Source organism: Hippoglossus stenolepis, chromosome 9 (assembly GCF_022539355.2).
Source record: "Hippoglossus stenolepis isolate QCI-W04-F060 chromosome 9, HSTE1.2, whole genome shotgun sequence".
NCBI classification, from domain to species: Eukaryota; Metazoa; Chordata; class Actinopteri; order Pleuronectiformes; family Pleuronectidae; genus Hippoglossus; species Hippoglossus stenolepis.
Window position 1 is genome coordinate 16,797,979 of NC_061491.1, and position 24,967 is coordinate 16,822,945.

Sequence of the window (24,967 nt, forward strand, 5' to 3'; positions counted from 1 at the left end):
GAGGGACGAAACTGGGAGCGGCTCCTCATCATTGGCGAATTCCAGTGCCTTGAGGCTGGGACCAGCCTGTGCACTAGCCACGTGACTCCCCCTCCTGCTGAAGTTCTACCTATTATTATAAATATTGCACCCACCGTCCGCTCGGGGCGACTCTTGACTTCCCTGGCGGTATTAGGCGGCTTGCGGGTTGTACGTTGAGTGCCCATAGCTATGTAGTAGCTGTTCATTGCTTCTAAATAAATACTTTTTTGAACCAGACCGACTCTACCATCTCTACCTAAGGAAAAAAGAACACGACAAAATTTGGTGACCCCGACGTGATCCTGTAGGGAACTTTTGACCAGAAAGGCCGGAACCCAAAGTCGAGGCCGCTCCGATCGATTCTCTACATACTCACAAGGCGCCAACTTAAAAGGTAAGCAGAAACCTGTTAAAACAAATTCTGCATTAGTTATATAGGCATTGATATAGATTGTGAGTGTGCGGAGAGGAGAAAAGGAGGTAAACTATACCGTTCTGTGTTTTATGGAAGCAATGAGGGGCTATGTCAAATAAACAGAGGTCTGGGACCCTGTGAAAGGTCAGGGACCTTGTGTGGGGTCCGGGACCCTGTCTTGGCTCAGCAGAAACAAGATCAAAGCGAGGTCAAGGACCTGCGCGGGACGGGCGCCACACCCTGTGACGCACGAACCCTTAAAACTAATTCAGATTGGAGAAAAGACAGACGATTCAAGCAATAGATTGCATCCGTGCAACCTAATCTGGGATTAGGGTGTGAACTGGAGGAAGGGGCTACCGGCACTGACGAGTGAGGAGCTTAACTAGCCAGACACACCGTTGCTTGAATCGGGCACAAATTAAAAGATGCCGGGACCATAACGTGTTACGAGGACTGACAGATGAAGTAACTGACTAGAATAAAAAGACTGACAGAGACCAAAAAACTGACAACATAAAAAATATAAGATTTAAGAGGTCTGAATGTGTGGGTATTTATTAAATACTAAACAATAGCGATTTGGAGATTGATTAAAGAACTTAAGGTAACTAATATGTGTGGGTAATGGAACTGATTTGAGTAGTCCTAATATGAACTTCATGTAAAGGAACTATGGTGACACAGCACGAAGTCTGATACAAGTGTGAATGAAAGTGTGTGTGTGGAAAACGAGAGAGAACCAAATTAGGAGGAGATAACAAGAGGAAGGTCACCCAGCTGACAGAGACAGAATAAATAACGAAATAAGAAAAATAGAGCGAGGACGCCATCTGGTGAAGGATAAAAGAACGTACAACTAGCGGTGTACGCCTGCCACCTGGGGGAGACCAAGGGACATTACAGCTCGGGTTACAACTGGTTTGACATCATTGGATTGGCTTGTGGTTTTATTTTTTATTTATTTTTATTTTTATTTTTTATTTTTTCCACTAAGAGACAAATGACGACGGGAACTTTTTACAGTTAGAGATACACACCCCTGACATACCAACACGACCAACCCCGACCCACACCGATACACACACATTACAGCAACATGTCACAGCACTAGCATATCACAACACCTCACTCACGTGGGTTGAAGCACTGCCCTTGGCGCTCATGTCAATAAGAAGTTCATCCAATGGTGTCACCCATCTATCCCCACATGAGCTTCTCACAGGACGGCCCATGCCAGGGCCTCCTCCAGACCCTGGTTATGGACCCGGGTTGGATGTACGTCAGGAGAAATTGACTGACTACATGAAAGCTTTAACTAATCTTACTGAAGTTTTGTCTGCAAAGGTCCAGGCGGCTGCTGGATATTCTGACGAGACCCCCACGGAGACTCCTGTTCCAGTAAGACCGGGTGATTGGGTGAGGGTCAAAGTTCACAAGAGAAAGTGCCCGACCCTAGGTGGACAGGACCTTGGGAGGTAACAGAGTGTACCTCACATGCGATCCGAGTAAAAGGAAAAACAGGAGCAATTTGGCACCACCTCACACATTGTGTACCCACTGACCCACCTTCTCGGTCTTTACGAGAAGTAGCCACTGATTTGGCCGACTCCTCCTCAAAATCTTAAAGTAATATGTTGACCACAAAAGGAGGGTCTATCTGTATGTCTTGTCTTTATTATTTCCAAATATAAGCTTGTATACTCTACTTTAAACTCAGCTACGCACCTCTGAGTTCCATATGAGCAAAGAGAAACACGCAGATAATGTGAATGACGATGGAGATAGCAGGACTTCACCCTTCACTTTTCCTACCTGAGACAAATCCCTACTGCTTTCCATGATTTCGGTTACAAGTGTGATTTCTAGTAATCAGGCAGTGAATTCTTATAATTCTAATAATTGTGTTTCTGTTGCTTTAAACTCCATAGATAATTAAGACATTCTAAATGATTTACAGGACTGTTGACTTTTTTGTGACAAATTCTATATAATACTTTGTAATGAATTCAGATATTTAATTCCCAGTTTAACTTTATGTTTGAGCACATCTTTTGTTTAATCAATTTTAGTGCTCCTATTTGATAAGATTATTAAACTGTTCTTATCCCAAGGTTGTGAAGGTAAAAAGTTCAGTTAGTAATTGTCTCAACAATTTCTAATTGTACAATATGAATGTTTTGTATTTTAACAATTCAATTAGAGAAGCAGGTTACTGAGCTGGTAACATATATCCTGTGTCAAATATTTTTATGTATTCAAGAGCAATTTTCGTTAATGGGACTAGAGAGTCCATCTTATCTGGTATTTTAGTTGGAGTTGTTTATTTTCTTTATGTTTTTTATTGTTTTATTAGATGTTTGTTTTATTTATTTTCTTTATGTTTTTTATTGTTTTATTAGATGTTTGTTTTATTTGTTTTCTTTATGTTTTATTCAAACAAGGATATTTTAATATTTCAAAATTCAAATTCAAATGTCAGACTGAATAATGTTCATTGCTCTTTGAAAAGGTGAACTTGCATGATTATGTTATAATATAATTTTTCCTAAAATGGTTTTAGAGTTATGACAATATATAATCCAACTAAATTTGCTATCGAGACCGCCAACCATAATATTTTTATAGTGCACAAAATTAGAGGGTTCCTTGCACTGTTACACAGATCCAAGCAAAATTGGTACTGTGAAATGATATATCCTTAACTGAATAGAGATCGAATTTGGAGTGAAGAAGCAATTTCCACACAGAAATTCTTTATTTATTTAATTTTCTTTGTTTTTAGAATTGGAAGATAAAGACTACTTAAGAATTTTACTTGAGATTTTCACCCTTAGATATAATATGTGCTGACATTTTGCAAGTAAATTTTGTATCTGATGTTGTGATCATTTTATGATCACAAGGAGGAATGTAATGACATTTTTACCATTATACCACACTAAATATTATCTCTGCTTATGCATACTATTTCTGCTTGTGTAAACTGCCAAATTGACATCAGAGCCACAAATCTGAGACTGTGCTCGTCTCCCCCAACAAGACCTCGAAGAGGCCTTCAGCATGTGTCTGTGTCTTATCTCCTGGGATTTTAATATTCACTCAGTCCACACACGTAGTTCTCACAACACATAGTTCACACACACACACACACACTCACACAGTTCAACTCTTCACACACACACACATCTCTTCATTGCATCTACATAAAAAGCATACGCCTGCAACTGTTGCTTTGTCATTACAAATGCAGTGTGCTACCCAAGGGAATGAATGTGATAAAATGGCCAATGAATGTGAACGAACAGATAAATCTGCACAGAAAAAGTTTTCTTTGTATCCTACAGTGCCTCAGTGTGTCAGAGTGGACCACGATCTCGACTGTGCCCCTCTTCAGAGACCTGAAGTGGCTTCAGCCCCAGCCGTTGACCTCCGCCCTGTATTCCTCCACGAACAGAACAGCAGACACCTGCTACAGGTGTGGAAAGAGGGGACGTTGGGCGAGGGAGTGTCCAGAGGAACGGGGTGCAGCTGCTCAGGCAGATTTGAGGAGGGGGGGGGCCGGGAGAGAGCGGTGGATACTCTGATTCATTCGACGCCTGAGATACATGGTATCGCACCCACACCACACACACATTGATATTAGAAGCAATCACATGCTTAGAAATGAAAAATTACTTTTCTGCATTGTACATCACATGTTCATATGGTTCCTGATATCATATATAAAAAACAATGGTTTAGAGATGAATGCAAAATGATAAACCTTTGATAACACGTTTTGTGGAACACAGGCCCCAAAAGTTACACCCACAGATACAATGCACAAACCCCCTTAGGACAGCTCCAAAGAAACATCACCCTCACCCGGAGGATCACGTCTGCCGGCTCCCCCGACAATAGTCTCTTAAAGACTCTTAAACATCTCCACTATAACAAATTGACTAAAAAAGCCGCACCAACAAGTCCTTATTATTTTGTTTTAGGAGTAGACATGACAGGAGCTGACCCAATGGGCATCGTTAGGATAAACGTCCGTTCCTCCTCCCCTAGAACTCAGCCTTCCCCTTCCCTGTCTGATGACTCCACGAACTCTCCCCCTGAATCCACCTCACCACTACCATCCCCACCCAGCTCCCCTGCGGTGCAATATTACGACGCCAGTACCGTTGAAGATGTGGTAGAAATAGAGACTGGATACACTGATGAAAACATATGGCTAAAATGGGTCCACTTTACCGCCCGTTCCCAAAACCTCACTAATTGTATAGTCTGCAGTCAGCCCCGGCCCACCTTAAACCACCACCCCCGGCCCCCTACTGATAGACTCGGATCGACCCGGTTTTGATTGCATGTATGGCTTACACATGGAAGCCAGTCCCGCCAACTGTTCTACTCTCAGTCATCTCTTTCCCCCGGCGCCAAACAACACGCTGCCCCCTATATTTACTCCAGTAAAGGGAAATTACACGTGTCTGACTAAAAAAGGTAACTCATCTCACAGAGAGATGGGTTCGATACCGTCCTCCTGGTGTTCTAGAAACATCAATGTTACCGACTGGCACAACGCCACACAACTGGAGTGGGCCCGCAGTGACCTCTTCTGGTACTGTGGAGGAAAACGCTTGAGGAACCGCCTTCCTTCAAACTGGAAGGTTTCCTGCACACTTGTTCAATTGGCCATGCCCCTGACTATCCTCTCTCCCCGCCCAGAAACACCCACTAGCACCCGTCGACGAAGAAAAACGCATTTTGACTTAAAGAGGGACTCACCCACATACATAGACACCATAGGGTTTCCTCGGGGTGTTCCAGACCAATATAAATTAGTGGATCAAGTTGCAGCGGGATTTGTGTCTATCTGGATATGGGTAACTCCCAACAAAAACGTGGATCGCATTAACTACATCCATTTCAATTTCCAACGCCTCACCAACCTTACTCGAGACGCCATAACAGGCCTATCCGAACAGCTCGCCCCTACGTCCCTTATGGTCACACAGAACCGAATGGCCCTAGACCTCCTACTGGCAGAAAAGGGTGGTGTGTGCACTATGATAGGGAGTTCTTGTTGTACATTTATCCCAACAATACCGCCCCTGATGGCTCGGTGACCAGGGCCCTCTCCGCCTTACGCACCATGGCACAGGACATGGCCGCAGACTCTGGAATTAACAACCCCTACATAATTGGATGAACACTGCATTGGCAAATGGAAAGGGCTGATTGCATCCTGCCTCCTCTCCTAGCTATCTTTTCAGCTATCCTAGTCACCTGTGGCTGCTGCTGCATCCCTTGCTTTAGGACCTTGCTCAACCGACTCATCACCACGGCTCTGACCAAGGAAACCATGCCCCCTCCCCCACCCTATCAGTTGCTTTTGTTGAGTGGTGATGATGATGATGAGGGGTGTGCATTGGATGAGATGGAGGTTGGGGAGTTCGTGGATAATCCCCAGTAAATTGTTCACACCATGAAATGGTGTGAAAGGAGGGATTTGTTAAGATTAAAATCTAGGTTTTCCTTTGAATATTGTTAAGACTAAAATCTATGTTTTTCTTTGAATATGTGTCTGTGAAGATGGCAATGAAACTGAACTAAACAAGTGCAGTATGTTGGACAGGGGTGGGGCAGGGGCAGTTTGGGCTGAATATGTGGGAAAATGTGCGGCCTTCACATAGTGACTGATAGTAGCCGTTGCTGGCTGGTTTTAATCTTGAAGTTGATTGTTGTGTGTGGGTGTGTGCGTCACATCGCAGTTCAGTCTTGCACCTGTCTGATAATGCCTGTTTGAGAAGACTGTACATCTGTGGCATACAATACACTGTACTTTAACTTGTTCTCATACCTAACTTACTATATTACAGCATAAACTCCATTAGCTTTATTTCAAAAATCACACATAGATGAATGCACTGTTTTCTTAAAAAACTGTGACATACCCTTAGAAAGAATTCAAGCAGCTGCCACTAGGGTCTGAAGGACAGATAGGAAAGGCGTTGTTTTGTCTAGAAAATGCGCATGCCATACTGAAAGCTCACAAGCTGTCAGCCGATTCAAGGCTTGTTTTAAAACACCAAACCAAACACTGTCAGAATGTAAAGATTTGTCCCAGCTACTGTCAAAGGAGGGACGAAACTGGGAGCGGCTCCTCATCATTGGCGAATTCCAGTGCCTTGAGGCTGGGACCAGCCTGTGCACTAGCCACGTGACTCCCCCTCCTGCTGAAGTTCTACCTATTATTATAAATATTGCACCCACCGTCCGCTCGGGGCGACTCTTGACTTCCCTGGCGGTATTAGGCGGCTTGCGGGTTGTACGTTGAGTGCCCATAGCTATGTAGTAGCTGTTCATTGCTTCTAAATAAATACTTTTTTGAACCAGACCGACTCTACCATCTCTACCTAAGGAAAAAAGAACACGACAACTTCCCCACGCTGACCGAAATCAAATGCGCATTTCCAAACGCCAAGCTCTCTGCAAAAATGGGAGAATATGTGTCTGTGATCACATCTCTCATGACAGAATTCAGTCAGCGCTTCCAAGATTTTTCTGTCATTGAGAAGGAAATCACACTGTTTGCGGCTCCGTTTTCAATGGATGCAGAAGAAGTGGAGGAGAGTCTGCAATTAGAACTGATCGAAATTCAGTGTGAAGAATCAGCATCAGCTTCTCTCCCTACCTGACTTCTACCGGAGCTTGGAAAAGGCCAAGTTTCCTCTGATGAGACGCCACGCTAAACGAATGATGAGTCTGTTCGGCTCAACATACATCTGTGAGCAGACATTCTCTCTGTTAACGCTGAACAAAAGCAGACTGAGAACCAGAACGACCGACAGCCATCTCCGTGACGTCCTTCGCATCTCAACCACCAAACTTACTCCTGACCTGCCAGCTATCCTTCAGACCAAAGCGCAGCATCACTGCTCCCACTGAGCGCAACATTCTTCCCATTACAGGTGAGTTAAAAATATACACACAGTTTTCATTTGTTAATAAGCCCAAATACTTAATAAATTCAGTCAATTAAAGTTGATGACAATCTTTTAACAAACGTTAGTTGATGTGTTAACAAGCCCAATCATTTATTTGTGTAATAAGCTTGAAATATCCACATCCCCTATTTCTCTTCTTGTCTCTCCCTTCATACAGGACAATGAAGGGGGATCAGCACCCTAAGAACCAATCTGAGGCTGTCACTGAGAGAATGACCTGCCAACCTTTTTGTAAAAAATAAAATTTAAATCTACTAATGGAGAGCTTTGATGGAGGCTTTTTTTTTTCTTCAAACATGTTCAATTATCAAATGTAATTTACCTGCATTTGATTGATTTTGCCAATATTAGTGCATGAGAGGTGAGGCAGTATACCTCACGTCTAGTGAGTGGCCCAGTCCTTAGTATATTTTTCTGTATGTGGCCCTCGGGAAAAAAAGTTTGGACACCCCTGCTGTAGATTCATGCTGCACAACATCAGGAGATGTGGGGTTACAGCGCTACAATAATATTATAAAAGATATTACAACCATAACATACCTTGAAAAACATTGTAATTTGGCAAACGTTCCTCCTTGAAGAACATAGTGGCCAAGTTTATAACTAGTCTGGTAACAGTTACATCTACGATTAGGCTAAGCCTACACAATTAAAAGGCTGGCGCTTCGTGTAAATAAGGTGGCTTGGGTTGGAGTCAAATTCCCGTCTACAATTATTGTCCCAGTCCGCTCGTGATTGTGAAACTTTTATGTGAAAACTTATTTTTTAAAGACTGATGAGGAGGAACACACCTTTAATGAAACAAATAATTGTACATGTTGTACAACAGATCAACACCTTGCAAGAATACATGTGATTATCAGTACACACACACACACACATTTGTACAGCTATAGCTGTACAAGAGCACACACACACACACACACACACACACACACACACTCCTGCAGACAGAAGAGTTCTTCCCGCAGATTACGACCTAACGCTGTGTTTTAACTTCATTGTTGCAGAAGAAGCGACGCCCCGTTTAACCAGAAACATTCATATGAATTCAGCAGGTTTTTATAGAGATGATGAGGATGAAAGGACGTCAATTTCATAGTTATTTAATACATCTGGTCAATGCATAAGTAAACTAACCTGTGGTGGACCTGCCTCAGAAGCAGGAGTCTTGTGATTAAAAGGCAGAAACCTGATGACGCTAAGGTACACACCTGAAAATATGTCCCTAGCATCCACTGCTGGTCAATAACATCCAATAACATCAACTGGTGGTAGGCAAAAATTTGTGTGGTAGAACATACAAGGGATAGTCTCCATCTTGTCCTATGTTAAAAAAGGGGAACGTGTATAGTTTAAAAAGGTATAGAGATAAAGATGTTGATGCCACATGGCTTTCTGCCATACAAGCCAGTAGCCAGTCAGATTTACCTTTAGCCTCAGTGTACCCTCAAGTTCGGCCTGAATCGTTGATTACAAGGGCAAAACACTTGATGATGCGAAGGTGCTCAACTGAAGTTATGTCCCTAACATCCGCTGGTGGCCGCTAACACCTGCTAACTGGTAGTTGATAACTTATTGTGCAGAAGACCTTCAAATGTACAAGGGATATTCACCATCTTGTCCTATGTTCTAAAATACATTGTAAAGTCTAGACCTCGCTAAATTATAGAGAACTCAACAGTTCCACAACGAGCACTTTGGCTGCTATGGAGAGAAAAACTGCCTCGAGCAGTTGGGATGAGTGGGGGGAAAATGGTGAAGAGAAGAGAGGAGAGTTGGGTGGAAAAGAGGGGAGAGAAGAGAGAAGAGATAGAGACAGACTGTTTTCTAACCGTCATATTTAAGCCATGAATCATAATTAATATTGATTTGAGTGTATATAGCATCTCAAATATTTCTTTGTAGTCGAGAGACATTACATGAATTACTCTATTACTGAGGTGAATGACACTACGTGATATACAGTCAAATAGTTTTGCTCAGTGTTAAGTTTTTTAAAGTTTATCACTGAGTTAGAGCACAGTTCAAGTGTGATTGCTAAGCTTAGTTAACCAGCAGACTCTACTTCAGCTCTTAAATCCTGTTGATGAAGCTTCTTTCCAACAATGCAGTTTTCCAGCAGTATTTTAATCTCAAAAATGCATTATACCTCAGATTGTGATCTTTTGGTGTTTGTCCGCAACCACTAGAGGGTGGCATTCCCAAGTATTTAGCGCATGGCCCAGATTATGCTGACACTATTTTAGTGTTAGGGACATACAAGAATGACTAATAGAGCATTACAAAGACAAATATTAATTAAGAAAATATATACATTGTTTGTTGATTTAAAAAATGCCACAGTAGTTCAGTCTGACGAAGAGGCCTTGTGGGTGAGGACATATTCATCAACAGAGGCAGCTGCTTTAAAAACATCCCAAACCTGATAGTTATTCAAATGTTTGTGTGTGTATCACTGGCAGACGTTTTTCTTGAAGTCTTCCTTCATCGCCTTTTAACTGTTTGACAATAACTTCATCAATCATTGAACTACAGCCAGGTTCATCACTTTTTTGGGTCCCCTGACCCTGGAAACAATTTGCAACGCGTTTCTGTATTTGCATGTATTGGGACTTTTTTCAGCGCATGTGTCCTCAAATTGATGAAGTTGTTTTCTTACATTGCACATGTTTTTCTAGTTGGATGTGTTTTCTTAATTTACAGTGCGTTCGGCCACCGTACATATGGTATATTGTGGCTTCATTAAATCCATGCAGCCCCATGTGGGACACACATGTTAATTAACCTGCAGACTCCAAATCAGCTCTTTAATCCTATCGGCGAAGCTTCTTTACAACTTTGTTTGCAGTTTCTGCAGTGTTTTATTCTTGAAAACCTGAAGAGTCCAAATCCCTGACAATATTTGCAAATTAAAATAGTTTAAAAAAATAATATTCTTGTGATATTTCAAGGCTAATTGCAGGAGCTAATTTTAAACAGCTTTCACACTTAATTTTTACACTTAAAAAAAGTGTGAGGTTAGTTCCTGTGTCATCTATTCTTTGATTTGATTCATAGATACATGGTTTTATTTTGAAAAGTGCTTCCTACTCATGGGTAGACCAGAAAAAGTGCAACAACAGTTCTGATCACATAGTGGTAAGGGGAGAGATAGAGGATAAAGTCAAACATGAAACTCTAATCTGATGTGCTGCTGGTAAATTCACAGGTAAGACACATTTATCTACTCTACTCTTCAGCTCAACCAAAGTAATTGAGTGTTAATTCATGATTTCTGCCTGAATAATGTTCATTTCACTGAATGTCTGTGCTTTCACCTCACAGTTTCTGTTTCGATTAATTTATAAATAGTTTTATCATTAATATATATTAAACAATACATTCTGTTTGCTTTACACTTATTATGCTTATTATTGAAAGTGGTCTCAGAGTTTTAGACCCAACTTTTTTTTCCTCAAACACATGGTAGTCTACAGGATTAAAAAAAATATATATCTGATGGCAGAAATTTAAGTAAACCTTGACATAAATTAATAAAGTAAAAAACAGACAAGGGCCTTGATAAAAACAATGATGTTACAGGGTGACTGAACTACTGTGGCAACGTAACTAATAAATAAGGAAATAAATGAATCACGTGAACCCTCCACCCCTCTCTTTCTCTCGCTCTCTGTCTGCTTGTGTACTTGTAGTGGAGGGGAAAATGGGGACATCCGCTCAGGGTGTGTCCCTGCGCGATACGATGGTGAGGGGAAAAATAGACCTGACGCCCAAACCATTGTTCCTCATCGCTGCGCGGCGCATCGCAGCCGAAGTGAACAGCACATTTGAGTAACAATGGGGGCGGAAAGGAGGCGCACAGCTTTTCTGCGTCCGGTGTGAAACCGGCGTGATGTCAGATTAGAGTATTTCTAGTTCATGTGTGTGATGGAAATCTGGAAATACAAGAGGCTGGAAACACTTAGTTAATTTTTCCAGTACATTTCCCTCCTTTTTGTCATTTATTGACAACATAAGAGAATGCACAACTACAGTAAAAAATCAAATACATCAATTCACAAGGATTCAAAATGCATCGTCATCAACACTGTAGTGCAAAGCAAACTGCCATCGTTGTGGACAGATAGGACTGATAAGAGCCGACTAAACAGCCAGTACAACATCATCACATTCTTCATCACAGAGAGTTATTGAGGGCAATTGCCTTTTAACAGGTCCAATGCTCTTGTTTGCTGGACGTCCGAACAGAATCTTAAATGGGCTCAATCCATATTTTGGTCTAATTCTCATTCTCATCTGTATGAGAACAAGCGAGAAAGATTTAGTCCATGACAATGTTTCCTCATAAAATTTAGCCAATTAGTTTTTTAGTGTGCCATTTCTCTTTCCACCGCTCCATCACTGGATGGGTGGTAGGCACAATGTTGTCTCAAATCAATGCCCAAATATTTACTTAATTGTTTTAATGCCGCACTAACAAATGGAATCCAAATCATGCATGCGTGACAACATTTCTGAGAGTAGTTGGAAAACCCCTCTGTTAACCAGTGTTGTAAATTTGCAGCCAACATCGATCCTTTCGAAACATGTTCCATCCCATGCGTTAACTTTGCATAATAGGGAAACAGATATTTTGGCAGACAAGGTTTATCATCAGAGCCCACCCACTCCCCATCTGTGTACGTGCAGCCACTTTTCCTCCAAAATGCACGCTCATCTGCTGTGGCTCTAAGTTGGAGTTCCTGCAGGTCAGCCGTGGGGGTGGTTGGGTGGACCTGTAAGACAATGTGTGAAGCAGATAGTGGCTGGCGAGCAGCTGCTTTTGCTGCTGCAACCGCTCTGGGTCATTATTAGAAGTGTGAGCATCACATTTACATACTGCAACCTGTTTGGGGAGGAGGACAGCATCAAGCATCTGAGACACTAGAGCATGATGTGCAATTGGTTTGCCTCTGTTTCCAAATCGTGAAAAAATCATGTACTACACCAAATGCATATCTACTGTCAATGTAGATTTTCACCCCTTTCCCCTTAGCCAATTTGCATGCTTCAATGAGATCAGTGAGCTCTGCTGCTTGTGCAGACAGAGAAGCAGGGAGTGGTCTTGCAATCAATGTATCATGTGCTGTTACCACAGAGAAACCAACTTGATTTGCTCCCGTGTCTGAATTGCGAGACGCTGATCCATCCACAAACAGTTCAAGGTCTGGATTCTGCAAAGGTGTTTCCTGTAAGTCTGGTCTGGGGAAACAAACTTAGGTTATTGTTACTACATAGTTGTTCACCATCTCCTTCTGTTGGAAGAAGAGTAGCTGGGTTTAGAACATTACATCTTTTCACAGTGATGTTAGACATTTCCAACAGAATAGCATGTTATAGATAGCATCATAGACACAGCATTTGGGATCAGCAGGGTGGGTGGGGAGTATCCTACTAAATCCTTGGATGCCATGACCGTCTTATCTGAAGCTGCTACAGCTCTAAGATAAGTAAGGAGGCCTGTATCAACAGGATCAAGTTTGGCTGAGAAAAATGCCACAGGTCTCTGTTTGCCCCCATGGTCTGGGAGTAGCACTGATAGTAGCCCCCCTTCTCGCCAACTGCCTGTGTGAAAGGTCGGTCAGGGTTTGGTAGTCCTAAAGTCAGGGATAGTGTGACGACCCTCTCATTCTGCCTGCCGGTGTACCTTGCTCTGTGCTGGTGGGTGGAGCTACAGCCACCTACCTGCCCATAGGGGTGGGCCTTCCCAGAATGCATATAAGTCTGCTCTTCTGGGAGTGTCTCTCTCTCTCAGCAGGGCCTGCTGCACCAGCCTGAACCTGGATCCTTTGTTTGGTTTGCTGCACTAACAAACACGCATCACACGATATTCTCACTCATCCACTCACTTCTGACACCACTGATGCCCTTCATACTAACACACCTCACAAGTTAGGAAATATGATGTTTGAGTTCAGTTGAATAAACTACTTTTGACTGGTCGATCTGTGTGTGATCTCCCTTTTTGTTGCCAGCCTTGAGTCAGGTGGTAACAATAGTCATCTGCAATAAGAGCACATTCCCAGGAATGACATCACTTGTTTCTTTGTAACAGGTTTAGGAATATTTAGGAATATTTTAAAATTACTGTTACTGTTAGGGGGGAGGGATTTTCCCTCTGCTGTGATCACATGCCCTAAAAATTAGACTTGTACTTTTACAAACTGCAGATTTTCAGGCTTGCCTTATGTCCTTCTGCAGCTAGATGTTTTAATTTGAGCCACAGAATCCTTTTCACATTGTGAAAAGGATTCACAATGATTGAGCACAAATCATTAAATCATCAACATATTGTAAAAGTGCTCTTCCTGGTGTTATCTCTAATGATCTTAAGCTTTCTTTTAGTGCCTGGTTGTAAATAGCACTGACATAGGCATGTGAATGTATAACTGTCTCTGTTAAACTCAAACGCAAACCAATATTGGCTGTCTTTATCAATTTGAACGCTGAAAAATGCATTTGCCAGATCAACAACAGAGAATCATTTACTATCCTTCAGAACTTGCTAAAGGATGGTTTAAGGATTTGGAACAGACGGAGCGCGTTGTTGTACTGCGGCGTTGACAACTTACAAATCTTGGATGAATCGCAAATCATCAGGTCGTGTTTTATCAAAAATATTGGAAACGATAGAAATGCCCAAAAGTCAAATTACATCACTTCCCATCAAATTAATTGGACAACATGAGGATAGCAAAAATGAACACTTGAATTTTTCTGTGATGCTATCACCTCATATTAAGGGAGTCATGTATTTTTCAACCACGGTGTTTCCTGAATCTAACACAGATCTAACAACTCATTCGCTCATTTTAGGATGTGTGTCAAACATATCACTCTTGATGACAGAATGTGTTGCTCCTAAAACTACAAGGAATCTAATCTCTTTCCCTAGCACTGTGAGTGTGTGCGTTGGCATATTAGCATATACATCTCATTGATGTTTAACATATGTTCCTATCAGTAGTTTGTCTTTCTTTTCTAAAAAATCTTTTACTTCTTCAGCTATACTTCTATGATAAGTGTTTGTGTTCGTGTGGTGCATTCACCCTCTTGATGTGTGAAGTGTTCCTCACGGTCTCGTTCTCTGTTCAAAGTTGCTGGTTCCTCCCTCTCCTCCATCCCCGCCTCGGTTCAATCAGCCTTGTCAGGTTGTTGCTGTTTCTTCGGACAATTTCTGCCCAATGTCCCTTCTCTCCACAGTGAAAACAAATATCCCGATCATCATTCCATATGCCGTCTCCCCTTCTTCCTTAAAATCCTCTTCTTTTGCGTCCGCGATGTACCTCTGAACATTGTCACTGAGGCTTTATGCAGATCAGTCTCTCTTTTCTTCTTCTTCTTCTTCTTCTTCATGTTTAATTATCTTCTTTGCATCAACAGCATGTGCTTTTATTAAGCAAAGTCTTCCCGAGTCCCACTTGATGCCTGTACGTTTTAACAGGCTGGCAACATCAGGTCACTTCCACCATTGCGATTTGGGCTGGATCTTGTCCCAGTCCATATTGCACGCTTGTCTGGTGCGAGGGAAGGGAGGAGTTGCGGGTCTGGAACGTTATTAGGTGGAGAAGGTTGTGGAGCCTGGGCTCCTGCCTGCGGAACATCTGCTTCTGGTGGAGCTTGGTGTTGTTCTGGTTGTCTGTCTTCTCGGCGGGGAAGAGTCGAGGTCGGAAACCTGCATTTTGAGACACTGAGACATTTGTGAGGTGTTATCTGTCCCTGCCAGTGTGTGTTTTCTGTCCCTTTGATTCAATTCTTCTAACCACATTCCTTATACTAAAACTCCCCCCAGCTGGAAACCCACATTCTTTCATCCACACTTGTATCAGAATTAGTGCTGTGTCACCATAGTTCCTCCACATGAAGTTCATATTAGGATTACTCAGATCAGTTCCATTATCCAAATCTTTAAATTTATCTTTACTGTTACTTATACTCATATTTTTAAAAAAAATTATTTTAAAGGGGACATAACATGCCCATTTTACCACAAGTTGATATGGTTCCTTGGGGTCTTAATGAAATGTCTGTAACATACTTTGGTCAAAATACCACAAGGATCACATAAAACAGCACCCTTTTTACCCTGTATAAAACAGCCCTCCACAGAGTGACCTGTTTTGACTGCCTGTTCCTTTAAATGCTAATGAGCCAGCTCCCCCCTCCCCCCTCTCCCCCCATGATTTTAAACGATATAAATTACATATTTTATATGATATAAATTATCAAATATGCATCCCATACTTTGTATTCCCTTGTTGTCCTGGAGTTTTAATTTTCCCAATCACATAATTAAATGTCCCCTCTGCCCATCCACTACAAGCACACAAGCAGACAGACAGAGAGAGAAAGAGAGGTGGGGGCTATGAAGACCATCATTTACCCCAACCCTGACATTCAACGGGTACAACAACAAGCAGAGAAAGCAGAATCGCGGGCTGACCTTATATGTACAGTCTATGGGGCTGACCAGCGGAGAAATGCTCGTCCCGTGTGAACAGCCAGGCGTGCGTGCTGGAGAACGGCGCTGCGCTGCCTCGCAGCGGCACTCACGCCCGGTGTACCCCGGCGTAACTACTGTAACCCGGCGGAACTACTGTAACCCGGCGGAACTACTGTAACCCGGCATACAGTAGAGCTGAACACTGGGAAGTCTTCCACACAGCTGGCAGTGTGGAAGACCGCTGCAGGCAGCGCAGCGCCATTCTCGCCGCGCAGCCGCCTGGCTGTTCACACGGGACGAGCATTTCTCCGCGCTGGTCAGCCCCATAGACTGTATATATAAGGTCAGCCCGCGATTCTGCTTTCTCCGCTTGTTGTTGTACCCGTTGAATGTCGGGTTCGGGGTTACAGTAGCGCTGAACACTGCGGAAGTCCTCCACACTGTTGGCTGTGTGGCGCTGACACAAATTCCAGCTCACGCACGGGAGAGCGAGCGGTCGCCTCCGAGCAGCTGCTGCAGCCTCCCAGTCCCAACGATCCAGACAAATGCCACATGTGAGTGAATCGGGGCTGACCAGCGGAGAAATGCTCGCCCCGTGAACAGCCCGGCTGCGTGCTTGGGAACGGCGCTGCGCTGCTTCGCAGCCTCCGTGTAAACCCGAAGTAACGAGTGTGGGGGACGGGACGGGGACGGACGGACGGGGGTGGGCCAAGACCATGTAGGAGACTTCCAATGTATTGTTACGACACAATACCCAGGAAGCGCAATCGAGTCGCTCAAGCATGACGCTTCTGACTTAGAGGAACTATAACAAAACGCTACAGTGTTTTTTCCCAGAGTTTTTGGGTTGGTAGACATGCCAGATACCCACATTAACCTGTAGAAGCACTAACAAAGTGGAATTTGCATGCTATGTCCCCTTTAAGTATTAGTTACCTTAAGTCTTCAATCAATCTCCAAAACGCTATCGTAAGGAGCAAATAGGAAACTTAGTAATATAAACATCCTCAAAATAATGTAATACCCCCTATATAATATAATCAATAGTAATTTCCTCTTATAATTACTTAGTTACTGGTAATTTCTCAATTCAGCTCTTTTTTTTTTTTTTTTAATACACTTTCAAATATCCTGCCTGACCAACATGAATCATAGTGCCTTAAAGAAGTTCTCTACATAGCGCGCTTTTAGAGACTTGTTTCACACAATGCAAATACAACTCAGTATTATGTCCTCTCTGTGGTTGTGTTATTTAACAAACTCTTTTTTAAGGTACCTCGTCAGTCTACCTTCCAGGTTTCTTCTAAACCCTTGGTTAAAAATTTATGGAGCTTTCACCCGTCTGGAGATCCAATCCCCTTAGACCAACTTCTCCGTAACACTATGTTTGCTGGTATAAATTACACTTGAAATCTCAGATTCTCACCAGATAGATCGCAGCGCTGAGACGATCCGGGCTCGGGTCTCGGTCCCTGCATCTCACCCGTCCTAATGGGGAGGTTAAGGTTGGAAACTATTTTCCTAAGAAAGCCACTCAACCGTAGACACCGAGTCCAGATGCGTCCAGTCGTGCGATCCCACTTCTGACACCAAATTGTGATGGAAATCTGGAAATACAAGAGGCTGGAAACACCAAAGTTATCTACGTGTATTTTAATAGGGGCTTTCTGCAGAAAGGATCAACACAGAGAGTCACAAGGATCTCAGAGTGAAGATACAGGACAGTCAAATACAAGCATCTTATATAGGAGGACTAAGGCTGTCTCTCAGAACCAGTTCATTTGGACAGGTTGTATATGTATGTAGATACAGGTCATAAAACTTACTTTTCAACTACAACATAGGTTTCAACCATACTTAGTTAATTTTTCCAGTACATGTGTCAACAGTATCTCCAGGGAAATGTGGACATTGTTCTACAGTTATGTTACACACAGTCATCTTACTGGGTTTATGGCTTCTTATTGTCTTATTTACGTCAAACCGGCCAGTTTCCTTGTACCTAGACGTAAAACAGGATATAAAAATCATAAAAAATGAATAAAAATGATAAGCGACAAACAGAAACATGTAAGTATCTTAAAAACATGTTAATATTGGTATAAAATTCAAACATTAACCAGGAAATAGTTGACCATTATCTCCATTGCAACATCATAATCTCATTGGGCCTCATTCACTAACATGTGCGCAGGAATGTTCTTACTCTCCGAAGACACTATGCGCGTGCGCAAAATCGCACCATCCGATTTTGTTCTCAGCACCATGCGTATGTTTGTTTCATCAGAATCATTCTAAATCAACAGATTTAGCTCTCTGTGATTAGCATACTGCCACTCTTCAATTTCTCCATATAAGGTCATCCGTGTGTCATGAAGAGAGCGCTGTGCTGAACAGTTGAAGTTATAAGAGACGACCCCAAAAGGTAAAAAACACTGTTAAAGTGCCCGGAACGATCCAGAGTCATGATCCGACATCATCGATTAATAACTGAATACATGTGAACTGAACACACACACACGTTTGTATAGCTGTACAAGAGCACACACACTCACACACACACACACTCCTGCAGACAGAAGAGTTCCTCCTGCAGATTACGACCTAACGCGGTATTTTAACTTCATTGTTGCAGAAGAAGCGACGCCCCGTTTATCCAGAAACATGAATATGAATTCAGCAGGTTTTTATAGAGATGATGAGGATGGAAGGACATCAATTTCATAGTTATTTAATACATCTGGTCAATGCATAAGTAAATTAAATTATTGTTGTCTATCTACAATTTTTTTTTTTTAATAAATGGAGTTTGATATACTATGCATTTAGTTAAAATGGTGTGTTTACATTTTCTAGGACAGATAGGCCTACATCATTTTTGCGAATGCATGGTCTAAGGAAGTTCTAAATTTGTTCGCAGAGTATGAACAAATTTAGGTACGAACATATTGATGAATCCCAGATTTGCGCGTCAAACGTTTGTGCGCACGTTTTAAGCACAGATTTTGTGCGTACGCACTGTTAGTAAATGAGGCCCATTGTCATCTTTGAACTTTATCCCTAGAAATTGTGTGACTAAAGAAAGGTTGTCCGTATCACTTCTCTTACAGGAGCAACAACAAGCAGAGGAACTGCCTGGATCTATAAGAAATGTGACTTATCTACAAACATTTAAACATTACTCTATAGAAAACATAGCCTGCTGGTGTGCAGTAAACCACAGAATGTATCAATAACTGGAACATGTACAAAAAGGAAAAGACCACTTTCAGACATTAAATAAGTCTGAACTTGTTATAAAACAGCTCAGTTGAGCATGTACCAAGGACATTGTAATGTTTCAGGCAGGCCTAAATCATTTTAGACATGTAGACTTTCATCGACACAAACATTGACTCAGTGACACCAATAAAAAGGGGAGGGGCAGGTGGCATACATACACACTGCAAAAAGACACACGTAACAGTTACTCCTCTCCCACAATGAGGCTACTGAAACCAGGCAGGTTTCGACTGGTCCTGAGAATCACCATTGCACTGGGATCACTATGGATCCTCTCCCTACTTACTCGCAGTAAACCAGGCTGGAATCCCAGCTCCGTTCTCAGGTACAGCTGGTTGGAGTATACAGACTCTGATGACAGCCCAGAGAAAGTGTGCAACTGCTCAGCTATCCTGCAGGGAGAGAGGGAGGCACTGGAGCAGGCCAAATTACTGACCATCACCAAAGACTTCCACAAGAGTGTTCACATCCCTGATGAACATTACATGAATGCAACCAAAGACTGCAGGTGTGTTGCTTTAAACTACAGATTTTAGAAGTTGTACTTTGCCAATATTTGAATAATGAATTTCACTGAAATCACTGAAAGTTCTTTGTTTAATATTGTTTATTTACAGTGCATTCAAATTAAGAAGAAAATACTTAACATCTCCGTTGAGCCAGGAAGAAGAGGAGTTCCCCCTGGCATACTCTATGGTTGTGCATCATAAGGTATGCAGATTCTAAAGCCTGAATTTTAATTTAAATAAACTTTAAAAGTGGAGTAAACAATTTACTTAAAAGTCATCAATCAAAGGAGCTCTTCACCACTGTTTGTGATTTTTTTTATATGCTCATAGGTGCAGAGCTTTGAGCGACTGCTGCGAGCCATCTACGCACCTCAAAATATATATTGTGTCCATGTGGACAAAAAGGCAAAATCCTCAGTCTTATCTGCCATCTGGGCAATTATTGACTGCTTCCCGAACATCTTCATGGTCAGCCAGCCTGTTGACGTGGTCTATTCTGCCTGGCCACGTGTCCAGGCTGACCTTAACTGTATGGCGGATCTCTATAACACCAGCACAAAATGGAAATACTTCATCAACCTTTGTGGCCAAGATTTCCCTCTGAAAACCAACTTGGAGATTGTAAGGACTCTGCGTTCACTGAAGGGCGGGAACAGCTTAGAGTCAGAAAAAATGCCTGCAGAAAAGATGTGGAGAGTGAGAAATGCACACAAAATAATAGATGGAGGAATCCAGGTACCTATTTTGCATTACATATATTTATAAAGGAAACATTAGAACGTACTGGTCATCACTTTAACATTAATTCACTATTTCAACCCCCTCAGGCAACAGGAAAGGCAAAGGAGCCTCCTCCCTTCAACATGCCCATAATGTCTGGAAATGCCTACTTTGTGGTTAGCCGTGGCTACATCCGCAGTGTGTTGGAGGACGGCCGAGTGCTGGCACTGATGGAGTGGGCCAAAGACACCTACAGTCCTGATGAATTTCTCTGGGCAACCATTCAGCGAATGCCCGGAGTTCCTGGCTCAACACGGCCCCACAGCAAATATGGCATGTCAGACCTCAATGCCATCGCTCGCCTGGTGAAGTGGCAGTTGCACGAGGGGTCGCAGGATTCTCCGGACGCGTTGTACCCAGAGTGTCAAGGCAGCCACGTCAGGGCAATATGCGTATATGGTGCCGGGGACTTAAAGTGGTTGCTCAAGCACCATCATCTCTTTGCCAACAAGTTTGACATAGACACAGACCCCGTTGCTGTCTACTGTTTGGAGAAATATCTCAGAAAAAGCGCACTGTCTGAGTTACAATAGATATATTGCAGGTTTTTCATAGCAACCGAGAATGGCATTCAATTCAAACCTTTATTAATACAGGGAAAGGCCATGTAGCAGTGTGCTTATCTCTGTATATAAACATACTTACTCACATTAAGAAAAATATTTGTTAATGTTGAATGTGAATAAATAGTTTTAATTTGCAAGTAGTAGTAGGACTCTAATATTCCTTCCTACCTTTGGTACATTTGGTAAAACTGGCCAAGCAGTTCATTTTGGAAAAATTGTTACACTGAAAACTGTAAATATATTCATTTTTTTAGCTTTAGTTTCACTTTCTTTACCACTACATCACATCTTTGTCTGTTTCTTAGGTAGTCAACAATGGGTTCATTCTGAGGATTTGTCACTACAAGCAACACCTTACATTTGACCCATTGTTTATACAAAAATAGTGATTAGTGCAACTTCATTATAGGAAAAAAAAAATCAAACTTACTCCAAATTACTTCTTATACATGCATGTCCATAATGTCAAGAATTATGAAATTATTCTAAAATGTACCTCTTCATCCAGTCTGTTAAGTAGGATGTCCATTTCTGGCGGAAAAGCTGTCCTCCTTGCCCGATAGAGGAGCCTCGGGTTGTGCTGATGAATGGCTGCTCTGAAGCTGTCTATCAGGTTCTTGTTGGTGATCCGATAAAACTCTTCCTTTACCTGTTGAAAAAAAATAAGAAAACAATAATGGAAGTTAACAACTGTATAATTTTTTTGTAAAGACTATATCAGAAACACATAATATATTGTTTATTCAGCTGCTTACCTCTGCTTCGCACAACAGCGCAGGCCACCGCTCCTGAACCTCTGACACCATGGGCTCCATCTCTACAATCTCCTTGCGCCTCAGGGAAAAAGTCATTAAGTAAAACATTCTTATTCTTCTTCTTTAACTCCTCAACCAAAGCCAGTCTTTCGTCCTCCAGTGAGTCATCAGTGTGGTTATCTGGATGGCCAGGGACATGGTTGATCTCCCCCCGCTTTGGTCTCTTCAAAGAAGGACCGGCATCATTCTTTTCATCTCTCCCTGTTTTACGGTTAATGCTAACTTCTATACAGCCTGCCTGACGTAGCTTGGACCTATAGTTACTGTAATGGAAAATTCCACTGATCAATGTCTTATTACTGTTTTGACTGTTTTCTGTGCACTTAGCTGATACAACATCAATGTTGTGCAACTGTGCTGGATTTGATTCCTCTTTTTGTAACAGTGATGCAGTGACAGCAGACGGTCCTGTCTGCTTTCTGTTTTGTTTCCTGTTTATCACATTGTATAAAAACCTTCCTTTTTAACTTGTCGTGGTTGCACTCTGAGCCATGTTGCTGGCTGTGTAACCCTCTGCAGAGCTAATAATTAAAACTCTAAGGCAACTCCGGTCTGAGAAACTCATTATTTCAAATCTCATGATAAATTTCCACGACAAATTTGGCGTCAGGAACAGGATCCCTTGAAAGATCGTCTGGACCCTAGAAGTCTTCGGTGGTTGGCCACCCGGGAGAGAAAAATCTTCTGCCTCTACCTGACATTTAAGAGACGAGAGGACCGAAGTGACTGGGGTTCCGGACCTTCTTCACAGGGATCCAAAGACCTCTCTTTGGTCATCTTATATCTAGTGAGATGTTGAAATTGCTTAGAGGATTTCTCAAATAGAAAATCAAACAGACATAGGAAATAACACGTTTATGGTTTTATTTGGAACGGGTGTATTAGTCATTGTCTCTGGATTATTGTTGTTAGTGATGTTTATCTGACCCATCCTCATGGCAATCATCCTAGTTAAAGGCATTTTTCCTGTTTTGCCGGAGAAAGAAACAAGGATTCGTGGAGACGTCCACGTCTTAAATTGAGTGTTCAAGGGAAATTGTGGATGAGTACGATTTCATACACTTTATTAATAAGGTTGTGGAAATTGTGGATGAGTACAATTTCATACACCTAACACGCACACACACACACACACACAATGTTAAATAAATTATGCTTTTAAGAAAATGCCTCAACTCGAACTGTGTGTTAACGGTCACAAACTCAATTTCATGGTCGACTCTGGTGCAGGTTATTCTGTGGTTAGGATGTCTGATTTACCCACATCTCCTTAAATGAGTGGTCGCTTTATTTTCTCTCAAGGCTCAACAGCAACAGTAAAGGAAAATTTCACAAAACCTCTCCCATGCACGGTTCAATTTGACAAACATCCCATAAGGTTTGAACATGATTTTCTGTTGTCTGGTTTATGAATCTCTGTTTTTGCCTTCTCCCGATGATTCTCTGTATGTGTCCAATATTGTTCGGTTGTAGACTTATCCAATGTTTTTTTAAATATTTTTTTTTTTTCTTTGGACAACGGGGAAGAACACAATTGTGTTGCTGAACTTCAAGTCCAGTGTTCACCACGACCTGACCTTTCTGACGAAACATCTTTCTAACTCTGACTTGACTCTGTATGTAGATGGGTCCTCTTCACGTGACCTTGTCTCTGGTACTAACTGTGTTGGTTTTTCTGTTTGTTCAGATAACGATGTTCTCCTCTCGAGTTCTCTTCCTCATCACCTCTCAGCCCAGACAGCACGGAAGTATGCAAATTGGCTACTGGTAAAACACTCATAGTCTACACTGACTCCAGATATGCATTAGGTGTATCTCATGATTTTGATGCCCTTTGGCAAAACAGAAACTTCCTCTTTCAAACAACAGGCTGTCACACTCACATCTGACATGTCTATTCTATTTGGCCTTTATATTCCTTTCGGAACATAGGCCATTGATGAATTGTTTCCACGTCAGCCCCTTCTTCTTGAATTCCTGCTCTGTGCTCCTTCTCCAGGTGTTTTGGGGTCGTCCTCTACCCCGTTTGCCTTGTGGGTTCCATGTCAGTGCCTGTTTTGTTATTGCTGTTGTGTTTCTTCGTAGTGTGTGTCCAATCCAGCTCCACCACTGTGGAGCACACTCAAAACTAAGCTTGCAAAGTGCTGTGAAGACACAGGTCTCACATGGATAAAGTTCCTGCCTCTGGTGCTGATGTAAATGAGGATGAGAAAACGAACCAGGTCTAATCTTTCACCTTATGAGATTCTCTTTGCATTGTTGTCCTCTCCACTTCCGTCAACAGACTTGTGTGATAATGATGATGTGGTGTAACCTGATTTCCTCCTACACTTTCCATTTTTCTTTTCATATGCTTGCTCAATTACAGGAATGTACATTTTTCTTTGCACAAAAACAGCAGCAGTTACCTATTGTGTCCTCATCACCATGCATCGTTTGTTCTAGAACCTCTCCATGGTGGATGTGACCCTGTACGTACGCAAAGTGCGTGGGATGAAGACTCGTCGATATTCTTCCATGATTTGATGTTTGTTATTGATGTTGTTGATTATTTTTCGTTAGTGATCATATTTTTATATGATAAAAAGGGAGGAATGTAATGGAAAATTCCACTGATCAATGTCTTATTACTGTTTTGACTGTTTTCTGTGCACTTAGCTGATACAACATCAATGTCTTCCACCTCCTGTTGACCTTTATTTGTGCAACTGTGTGCTGGATTTGATTCCTCTTTTTGTAACAGTGATGCAGTGACAGCAGACGGTCCTGTCTGCTTTCTGTTTTGTTTCCTGTTTATCACATTGTATAAAAACCTTCCTTTTTAACTTCTCATGGTTGCACTCTGAGCCATGTTGCTGGCTGTGTAACCCTCTGCAGAGCTAATAATTAAAACTCTAAGGCAACTCCGGTCTGAGAAACTCATTATTTCAAATCTCATGATAAATTTCCACGACATTACCAAGTTTATATTTTATGCTCATTTTCCATCCATCATACCCTGTTCCATTGCTGGGTTCTTGAAGGCAGGGATGCTTGCTGATGAGAGCAGAAGCAACTGACTCAATCTGGTCTTGATCAGGATAGGCTTTGACTTCAAAC

At 42.0% G+C, this 24,967-nt stretch overlaps 1 protein-coding gene and 1 long non-coding RNA gene across 3 annotated transcripts; both read left to right on the forward strand.

The window, feature by feature from the left end:
- Positions 1-6,864: 6,864 nt before the first annotated feature.
- Positions 6,865-7,693, forward strand: LOC124852437. The gene is made up of 2 exons (XR_007032961.1): positions 6,865-7,395; positions 7,589-7,693. It is a non-coding gene; the product is annotated as an uncharacterized LOC124852437 (long non-coding RNA).
- A 2,843-nt stretch (positions 7,694-10,536) lies between these two features.
- Positions 10,537-24,755, forward strand: LOC118114916 (beta-1,3-galactosyl-O-glycosyl-glycoprotein beta-1,6-N-acetylglucosaminyltransferase). 2 transcript variants are annotated; one of them, XR_004697513.2, is made up of 6 exons: positions 10,537-10,642; positions 19,027-19,706; positions 19,816-19,909; positions 20,038-20,442; positions 20,535-21,666; positions 21,827-24,755. XR_004697513.2 is itself a non-coding variant. In XM_035165677.2 (5 exons), exons 2-5 carry the CDS (start codon positions 19,399-19,401, stop codon positions 21,018-21,020), a joined length of 1,293 nt encoding a protein of 430 aa, XP_035021568.2. In that variant the 5' UTR covers positions 10,537-10,642; positions 19,027-19,398; the 3' UTR covers positions 21,021-24,755. The 2 variants fall into 2 exon arrangements, 1 of the variants encoding a protein (XP_035021568.2); XM_035165677.2 differs by having other exon boundaries at positions 20,535-24,755.
- Positions 24,756-24,967: the final 212 nt, after the last annotated feature.